The sequence below is a fragment of the Brachyistius frenatus genome, unplaced genomic scaffold (assembly GCF_029030835.1).
Source record: "Brachyistius frenatus isolate BFR_SWC_R1_liver_20210118 unplaced genomic scaffold, ASM2903083v1 Contig_66, whole genome shotgun sequence".
NCBI classification, from domain to species: Eukaryota; Metazoa; Chordata; class Actinopteri; family Embiotocidae; genus Brachyistius; species Brachyistius frenatus.
In genome coordinates, this window is record NW_027210665.1 from 1696576 (window position 1) to 1706611 (window position 10036).

General features: G+C 41.9%; 1 protein-coding gene and 1 long non-coding RNA gene across 2 annotated transcripts; both read left to right on the forward strand.

Annotated features, from left to right (window-relative positions):
• On the forward strand, nucleotides 1-5836 carry atp6ap2 (ATPase H+ transporting accessory protein 2). The gene is made up of 9 exons (XM_069707040.1): nucleotides 1-114; nucleotides 1204-1334; nucleotides 1452-1580; nucleotides 1673-1768; nucleotides 2388-2525; nucleotides 2713-2766; nucleotides 2859-3008; nucleotides 3095-3214; nucleotides 4966-5836. Exons 1-9 carry the CDS (start codon nucleotides 39-41, stop codon nucleotides 5158-5160), a joined length of 1089 nt encoding a protein of 362 aa, XP_069563141.1. The 5' UTR covers nucleotides 1-38; the 3' UTR covers nucleotides 5161-5836.
• Nucleotides 5837-6528: 692 nt separating this feature from the next.
• LOC138625850 (uncharacterized) lies at nucleotides 6529-8421 on the forward strand. Its single transcript, XR_011311257.1, has 3 exons — nucleotides 6529-6646; nucleotides 7229-7318; nucleotides 7728-8421. It is a non-coding gene; the product is annotated as an uncharacterized lncRNA (long non-coding RNA).
• The last annotated feature ends 1615 nt before the right edge of the window (nucleotides 8422-10036 follow it).

A 10036-nucleotide genomic window follows, 5' to 3' on the forward strand; every position in this document is an offset into this window, starting at 1 on the left:
TCGTGTCAGCTGATCGCTGGCTGTTTGCAAGGAGAAAGATGTCGCTGACGAACAGGCGAAGGATGGAGGCTGTTTTCTCCGTCGCGTTTTTCCTCTGCTCCCTTGTAACAACCGGTAAGAAATGCGCAACTACAGACGAGACGTTATTTACCTTTTCGATGTGACTCCGCTCTCTCGTTTTTATTTTATTTTGACGTTTGGCCGGTCGCTCACAACCGCAGCCAGGAACACCGTCTGCGCTCCCGTGTCCAGTTTACGCATATGAGCGTGGACGCGTAAACGTATCCGTCTAAAACGTTAACCCTGACATCCAAACCCGACTAATTGAAATGAAATGCGCATTTATTTGCTTCTAATTGAGCTGGTTATTAATTTACAGAAGCCTTCGCTGTCATGTGACCGAGCCTACCCAGGCTAGTTCCTGTTTTACGTTCATCATCGGTCACGAGTTTGTGCCTCCATGCTGCAGTACAGGGATGTTAAAAAAAAAAAAAAAAAAAGGGGCTCTCCTTACTGCTGCAACACACAATCTATCAGTCAGAAGATACTGTTGGCGTTACGGGGACGGAAATAACATGGATCCTCATCTCAGAGGAGGAAGGAGGTGTTTACAGTCACTTCTCAGTGTAATCCTAATGTCCAAACCTATTGGAGATGCAGTTGTTAGTAATTGTTCAGTTCTCCATCTTCACATCTGCCCAAGTTTTACTTCCCACGCGTGACTGCGAAGCAGCAGATAATGTATACACAATGTCTGAAATTCAGGTCTTTAGTTATTCCTGTCACACCACAAGCTGAAATGTTTATTTATTTCTACGTGAGGAATACAGGAGTACAGTGTTACGTGGCATTTCTGTCAAAACGTGTTCCTTTTGTGGGAACCTTTTTACAGGAACGTCTTCTGTCTGCATCTACACAGGCTCCATTCGTTTGGCAGAATTAACTCAAATGCTGAAATATATTTTTTTTTATTGGAATTATAAGTAGTACGTTTTGTAATATATTGGCCGAGAAAAAAAAAGTGCAAATTTTGCTAAGCCCATAATAAAGCTTAAAAGTTGTAGACTTGAAGTCCTTTAACGAGTCTGTTGGTGGGAAAATGCCCTTTTTCTTCTTGGAAACATTTGGTCAGCAACTTTATTCCTTTCCACGTTTTACTGGGATTAACGGTCGTCTCTTTATTTATTTTTTTTTCCCACACAGGTGTCCATGCAGACAGCCTGACGGTGCTGCAGGCTCCAGATTTTGTGTCCTTCCAGAAAGGCGACTGGCCTGTGTCCGGAGAGAAGATCCCTGACCTGGTGGCTTTAACCATGGGCTTCTCTGTTCAAGAGGTGCTTTGTTACCTGACATAATGCTAACCAGTATTATTTGCGTGTTGCGTTTTATAGAAGTAGCTAAAGCTCCTGATTACAGTGTCTCATATGTACAACGTGCGCTCCTTTGCCCAGGATCTGTCCTGGCCGGGCCTGCAGGCCGGCCCGCTGTTCCAGCGACCCCGAGCCAACATACTGGTGGTGGTGAGAGGAGTCGACAGCCTGGCCCTGCCTCAGAGTGTGGCCTCCTACCCCCTGGAGAACGTGAGCCACAACCCTTTTGAACACCATATTTATGCCTGGGTGTGAATAGAAAGTTAGCTTCACTTTTCTGTGGGTTCTGTTCCTTCCTGCAGCCGGTACCCTTCACCCTGGATAATGTTGCAGAGACTGTACACTCTTTGTTTGCTGAGGACACACCTGTAGTGCTGCAGCTGGCCCCCAGTGAGGAGGTAATGAAAATATACTTTTAATCAACGGGTAATACTTACCATCCGCTTCATTTTTAAGATGTTATTTAATCAGGAAGTTTTATTACGATCAAGAGCTCTTTTCCAAGAGAGCCCTGAGAACAATAAAGATTCCTAAGAACACAACTCGCAAAAAACAACAACACAACTACACAATGAATAAGAAATTAATAAAAACAGTCAGATGAATCATAAAATACATCAAATAAGTGTTAAATGTAAGACTAAAGGCAAAAATCTTAGGACAGTTGATTCCATTTAGACGTGAACTGGAAACCAGTTCTGCCAACGTTGGTGCACACTTGAGGGATATTTCAGGTTCAATCGTTACTGGATCTTTAGTAGATTTAAATGAGAGAAGAGATGCGAGTAGATTTGGAAACTTAAGCATTAGAGATGTATGAGATTAATATTTCTTGATGACTGTAAAGAAGTCCATCCAACTGTGTGACACAGAGTGCGATGATAAGTACGAAATGTATAACTTGTGATAGAGTGTAACGCACTATGATCCACAGGGTTTGAATTGCTGCGAGTTAACTCTTCAGACACTTACTTATTATGTATCTTTAACTGTGAACCTGTGTGTTATCTCTCTCAGCGGCTCTATATGCTTGGGAAGGCCAACGCTGTGTTTGAGGACTTGCCGGTCACCTTGCAGCAGATCCGTGCCCGTCTGTCCCAGGACGGCTCTGTGCTGGCTTCTCTTCCCCTCAACTCCCTCAGCCGAAACGCAGAGGTCAGTTTCTAGGAGCCAGCAAGCATTAGTTTTAAATGTTTTTTTTATTCAATTTTATGTCATATTTATTAAGCAAAACTATGATATGACTTTAGTTCTACTTAATGAAATTTCCTCTGTGTTGATGTTAAAAAAAAAGAAGTAGATCATATTTTACCCTTCTTAACTCTATTATTTTGCTTCGTAGGCTGACTTGCTCTTCCTGTCTGAGGTCCAGGTTCTGCATGATATCACAGCTCTGGTAAGTCACCCAGGCTGTCTGAAACCATTGTTTTACTTCTTATAAACAGGGTTGTTTGACTCCAATGTCTCTGTCTTCTTCCCTTTATGCAGCTGCAGAGACATAGACATTTGGCTAAGGACCACTCCCCTGACCTGTACTCGTTGGAGCTGTCTGGCCTGGAGGAGCTGAGCCGGCTTTACGGCCAAGACTCCCCTCAGTACCGCGACGCCACGGCTATTCTTGCGTCTGTCCTTCAGAAGGTAAGGAGGAGATCTGAAGACGTGGTGCACCTCGTCAGCCTTTTATTCAATCTGATTTTAACCAAGTGTATGTCTTTCATTTGCAGTTCGCAGAGGATGTGTATGGTCTCTATGGCAACAGTGCTGTGGTGGAGGTTGTCACAGTGAAGACATTCGAAGCTCCTTTAACCAGGAAATCCCGTTCAATCCTGGAATCCAGACAGATTGTAAGTCTGAATGAGCCCACTATTTAACTGTTTAGTGCCAAAAGAAAGGTTAAACATTGGTTCAGTGGAATATTATTTGTAAATATATTGTCCACCCCATTTTGTCAATGTGGGTGGACTAAATGTCAGAAATACTCCGTTATCATGTGAAAAAAATCAACAGCATCACAAATTTAAATCCAGTTCCAACAAAACATTAAAAAACATGGGACTGATTTGGTTCTAGTCTGGTGACCGACCACTGTGGAAGTAATCTCGTGCCTCTGTGACACACGTTTTGTAACCCTTTGAATAAAAGCATTAATTAATTTTATTCTCCCCTGTGCACAGGAAGGGAGAATATTATTATAACTGATCAGACGATCTTTGTGGAACACATTCACATAATATGACAGAAGGACAGTATTTTCTGTGACATTTGGTGAGAAGATAACATGATAACTTGTGCAGATGGGTCCATCAGGGAGGTCAGCTGGCAGCTCAGAGCTCAGCGGTCTCAAAGAGTTTACAGTCGGTCACAGACGGCCAAATCTCTGCTGTTTTAATGCATTTGTAATCAGACCGATAGATGAATGTGGATGCGGCATATATTGTTGGTGTGGGGCGAGCCGCTCCACATGTCAGAGAGATCATGTTCGGCAGGTTGGACTCGCTGTGCAGTCAGGAGGGGACAGAAGCTGCAGATGCGAGACCAGCTTCTGAGGCTACACTCATTGGAGCTGCAGTTCAGTTGCGTCATGTACCCCCTCAAAAATTTACACGCCTTCAAGTTTTCATTTTGGTGGAATTTGAAGAAAAGAAGAAAGTCTCACGAATCTCTATTTTAAAACCAAATCCCATCTGCCGCTGCAAACCTTCAGTGCATCACAATTACAGCGCGCGATCACAGTGAAAGAACATAAACGCGCTATAGACCGTTTTTCACAGCAGACATCTTTGCTTGTCATAACAGAAGGCGCTCAGCCACAGATTTTAACATTACAAAGGGCTGCATACATTAAGGAGAGAAGTGCAGGGTACTGCTGCATGCTGCCTCACAGTCCAGGCTGACTGGAACAATTTTTTCGTATACGACAAGTCAAAAATGTGAAAAAGATCAGTCGCATAACATGATGAATGACAAAATGTGAACAAAAACCCTGTGGAGAACATCTGATCACTCGCAATATATTTGGTGTTGTGGTGGAACTATCGGTGCCACTGAATTAACAATTAAAGCCATTTCATGCAAGAAGTTAACGCCAACTTCGTGCATCAAATATGAATCGAGTTGCAGTCGTCTAACTTCGTCTTTCTAGTTTTTATGCCTCAGGTCTGGAACCAAAGCGAGCTTTGATCTTTTCACCAATAAAAAAAAAATGGGTAGGACAAGTCTATGATGAGAGGGTGGCAGAGCCGTGCAGAGCGAGTCCCGATGGTCCTGTTAATGCTTATTATCTCCAACACTCGCATCAAAACCGAAGGTTAGAGGTCCACCTCAGGTAGCAGAGGAAAGCAGGCCTGTTGGAAACGTTCAGACAGGTGTTGATTCAACTGTTTGGTGAGTTTGGAGGATTTTAGTTTGTGGTGCTGTTCAACTGTGTTGCAGTTACAGAAAGGTGTTCAGTCTTTCCTCATTGACGCTGGTCAGTAAAAGCAGTTGAACAAAATCTGAACACTTCATGAAGAGAGGACTGACTGCATTAGTGGTACCTAATAAAACTGGTAACTCGGTGCATGTAGTTACCATATTTTATTTTTTTTTTTTCCAGAGTAACCCAGGCAGCCCTTACAACCTGGCCTACAAGTACAACTTCCACTATGCTGTGATCTTCAACATCGTGCTGTGGCTCATGATCGTTCTGGCCCTCGCTGTCATCGCCGTCGCTTACAACCTGTGGAACATGGACCCAGGATATGACAGCATCATCTACAGGATGACCAATCAGAAGATCAGGATGGACTAAGTCCTGACCGCCGACACTCCTGCGGTTCCCTCGTAGCCCTCTAGTGAATGTTTGTGTTTTTGTGTGAGGTCTCCTTTAGTGATTTAAAAAAAACATGACAGTTTGATGGGAGGAAGAAACGTAATGCTGAATCACCTTTTTGTTTACAACACAGACATGATAACAGATAAAAATATCAACATTTAAGTAGTGTCTCTTAAGTTTGTCTGCAGCAATATCATTGTCCACTGGTGTGTACACACTGAACAAATTTATCTTCCTCCCTTCAAGCTCACAGCATTCCTTACAACTTTAACTCCTCTAACTATTTTCATTTCTTTCCCTTGGTGATTGCAACTGTATTTTTTATTTAAAAAAAAAAAAAAAACGTATTGAAATGTTATGAAAGAGTGAGATTTATCTAGTTTCTGTGTGAAGTTGTTGTGCTTGTCCTGAAACTGTTTTAAGTTAAATGAAATCGTATGTGTATATATTGAATATAGAAATGCAACTGTATAAGAAACTGCTGTACTCTTGTTGTGAAAAGATGTGTCCAGGTAAATTTGACCGTGCTTCTCTTCCAAATGACAAATGTGTATGGAGCACATGATCATTAATGTTGGTTGTCAAGATTGGATAAGGATTAATGAAACTCTGTAAATTGCAATGAATGCCCGACAATAAATTATTACATGGATTAACTGGATTTGATACTCATTTTTTTTATATTCATATTTGCAGCATTTCAAAATAAAGTGGGGCAAAATCCACCTCGCCTGGAAATTGACTGATAGGGACATTGGACTGTGGGTTAAAGTTATTTTATAGGTCCCAAAGTTTCCTTTAATTTACTTGTGAGCGACTGTCAAGTAAGTAAATTCTTAAACATTTCTCTAAAAGACTCTAAATTTATACCAATTCTCAAGGAAATTGAGACTGCCTGAAGGAATAATTTAATAAATGAATTCTAATTGCGATTATATGTGCGATTATGTGTTTCAATTCTTTTTTTTTTGCTTTTTTTTTTTTTTTTTTAATTTTATCAACATTGCTAAGGAGTCGTACCAAATTACCTAGTTCTTTACATGCGTCTAAAATTAAAATATAAGAAAATGGAGTACCAGTAAAATAAATTGTTTCTTAGAATGTGGAACATCTTAATCTGAATTTGGTTAAATTTTATAACCAACGCTTGCGGTGATGTCATCCCTCCGGTCTTTGAGCAGGTGCGGCTCATCTCGATCCTCTTTTGTATGTAAATATTCAGCTTTAGTCCAGGACGCGTTCACCTCTTATATTGCGTAACAGCTCATCCAATCAGAATGCAGAGGTCCCTCTAAGCCCCGCCTCCAGGATTATTCGCGGTATGTAATTGGTTGTGTGCTTTCGTAACTGCCCGGGAATTAATATTGGAAGACGCACGGAGCTGTGTGTACCTGCAGAGGACAAAGTTACCTGAGCCGCCGACGGAAAGAGGAGGAGGCAATGGTGTGACTGTTAATAAAAGGTACGACTTGTTTTCGTCGTTGTTTGTGTATTAAATCAGCGCGTGACCACGCAACAAACCGTCCTTGTGAGAGTAGAAATGGGGAAAATGGACCGTGATATCAAGCTGTGTGGCTTTGTTTCGTTATGTAAAGATATATTATGTAAAATATATACAGTAATTAAGTACATTTACTGAAGTACTGTCCTTTGCTTCGGATGAGACGCTTTTCCTTGAGCAATACCATTTCATACTACATTATACACGACATTAAGAGGGAAATATTGCACTCCAATTCATTTATCTGTTTAAAAATTAGTCATCGTATTATCAATTAAGATACCCAGCATGACTTAATCCCAACCTTTACCATCGGCAACATTTAAGTGATCTAGCATGATTAATGCATCACTAATTACTGTCCAGTAATAGGCTACAATGTTGTTGTGAAATTGGCCCTTTTGCACAGTGAATACTTAAACTTTAAGTAGTCTATATACTGGAATAGACTGTGGTAGATGCTTTAATTTACACATATATATATATATTATTTTTAATTTTTTTCTACTTGCTTACAATGCATCTTTTTGTTTCACATCCCAGCCAGCATCTACGTGGTCAGGAGGATCCGGGCTTCCATTGCTGAGGGAGAGCATCTGGAAAAGCCCATCATCACACCATGTAGTGCGATAGGTAAAGAGACTTCTGCAAAAGTGTAGTAGAAAATTATTACAACTGTAGACTTCTTTTAAAAAAAGAGATATTCGGAGAACATCAGACCTTTCGTTAAAAATAAACTGAACTGTGACTCTAGTTAAACTGGACTTTTCAAGGAGACTTTGTTCACTATAAATCACGATTTTATGATACTATATGCCGTTATACACTTCACTTTTATGTGATTTCAACAAACATTGAACACTTTTTATACATTAACCTGCTCAGACATCACTGTTGTTAATTTATATGACCATTATGTGGTAAAGCACATCCATGAGATCAGGGGTATTCGAGGTAACGACAGAGTGAGCATGTAGGTTAATAGTGGAGTATTATACTGCACATGTCACTGACTTAACACGTGTTTCTCTTTTCACCTTAGCTCAAAGGATATCGGGGCACGAGTCGAAAGGACACGGCCCAGCTGCCGCGCTGAGCCCCGGACCTGACGAAGGTGTCGGTGGAGCTGCAGGCTCTGGGATGTCCTCGGAGACGGCTGTGCAGAAATGTGGCCCCTGACGTAAAGATTAGGCTGGACACCGGGGCTGTGGTCAACTCAATGGAAAAATATAAGTGGTCATATTTGTGTTTTTGCAGCACAAGACAATAATTTACTGTCAAGGATGATCCCGTGTCTGTCCATAACCATCTACATGACACTTATGGAATACACAGAGCGTTATTCCAGTACTTTCCAGTGGTCGTGTTGTACCCAGTTACCAATGTCCAGCTCAGGATGACACACATGAAGGTCTTTTTCACAGCAAACATTTTGACTTTAATAGCTGCAAGAAAAAGCTGCGACTCATAACGTCTACGATGTCTCGTAGGCTTGTTGGTGAGCTACCTCGTACACTGCAGGGTCCTGCACTGGCACATCTGAATGTAATGCAGATGTTCATGTTATTAAGTGTGTGTGTGGTTAGTCAACATGTTCTCTGTGAGAAAGGCCTGAATTTCCCGTATGTACTGCAGCGTTTGAAGGCCAACTCACCAACCTCTGTCCAGGGGCTGAGCAGGCCTGAAGTTTCTGCTGTTACATCAATAAAGAAAAAGATAATCAATAAAGTGTTGTTATTTTTTTTTCATCCTCACTTAAGATAAGAATTAGAAGGCTATTAGGCTGAATGTAATGAGCCAAAATTAAACCTTGTGTATCTTTTAAAAGGTTTTCCAACTAATTTAAACAATTTTGTGATAAACATTTTCACTCGGGTAAAGCAGATGTACAGTGCATCCGGAAAGTATTCACAGCGCTTCACTTATTCCACATTTTGTTATGTTACAGCCTAATTCCAAAATGGATTAAATTCATTTTTTTCCTCAAAATTCTACACGCAATATCCCATAATGACAAAGTGAAAATAGTTTGTTTAAAATTTTTGCAAATCTATTAAAAATAAAGAACGAAAATATAACACGTACATAAGTGTTCACAGCCTTTGCTCAATACTTTGTTGAAGCACCTTTGGCAGAAATTACAGCCTCAAGTCTTTTTGAGTATGATGCTACAAGCTTGACACACCTATTCTTGGGCAGTTCCTCCCATTCTTCTTTGCAGGACCTCTCAAGCTCCATCAGGTTGGATGGGGAGCGTCGGTGCACAGCCATTTCCAGATCTCTCCAGAGATGTTTAATCGGGTTCAAGTCTGGGCTCTGCCTGGGCCTCTCAAAGACATTCACAGAGTTGTCCCGAAGCCATTCCTTTGTTATCTTGGCTGTGTGCTTTGGGTCGTTGTCCTGTTGGAAGATGAACCTTCTCCCCAGTCTGAGGTCCAGAGCGCTCTGGAGAAGGTTTTCATCAAGGATGTCTCTGTACATTGCTGCATTCATCTTTCCCTCCATCCTGACTAGTCTCCCAGTTCCTGCCGCTGAAAAACATCCCCACAGCATGATACTGCCACCACCATGCTTCACCGTAGAGATGGTATTGGCCAGGTGATGAGCGCTGCCTGGTTTCCTCCAAACATGACGCTTGGCATTCAGGCCAAAGAGTTCAATCTTTGTTTCATCAGACCAGATAATTTTGTCTCTCATGGTCTGAGAGTCCTTCAGGTGCCTTTTGGTAAACTCCAGGTGGGCTGTCATGTGCCTTTTACTGAGGAGTGTCTTCCGTCTGGCCACTCTACCATACAGGCTGCTTGGTGGAGTGCTGCAGAGATGGTTGTCCTTCTGGAAGGTTCTCCTCTCTTCACAGAGCAACGTTGGAGCTCTGTCAGAGTGACCATTGGGTTCTTGATCACCTCCCTGACTAAGGCCCTTCTCCCCCGATCGCTCAGTTTGGCCGGGCGGCCGACTCTAGGAAGAGTCCTGGTGGTTCCAAACTTCTTCCATTTACGGATGATGGAGGCCACTGTGCTCATTGGGACCTTCAATGCTGCAGACATTTTTCTGTACCCTTCCCCAGATCTGAGCCTCGATACAATCCTGTCTCGGAGGTCTACAGACAATTCTTTGGACTTCATGGCTTGGTTGGTGCTCTGACATGCACTGTCAACTGTGGGACCTTATATAGACGGTGTGTGTCTTTCCAAATCATGTCCAATCAACTGAATTTACAACAGTGGACTCCAATCAAGTTGTAGAAACATCTCAAGGATGATCAGTGGAAACAGGATGCACCTGAGCTCAATTTTGAGTGTCATGGCAAAGGCTGTGAATATTTATGTACGTGTGATTTTTTTCGTTTTT

Coding starts and splice junctions, on each gene's coding strand:
- atp6ap2 (XM_069707040.1), top strand. CDS start 39: ATGTCGCTGACGAACAGGCGAAGGATGGAGGCTGTTTTCTCCGTCGCG. Junction 115..1,203: donor CTGCTCCCTTGTAACAACCG/GTAAGAAATGCG, acceptor TTTCCCACACAG/GTGTCCATGCAGACAGCCTG. Junction 3,215..4,965: donor TCCTGGAATCCAGACAGATT/GTAAGTCTGAAT, acceptor TTTTTTTTCCAG/AGTAACCCAGGCAGCCCTTA.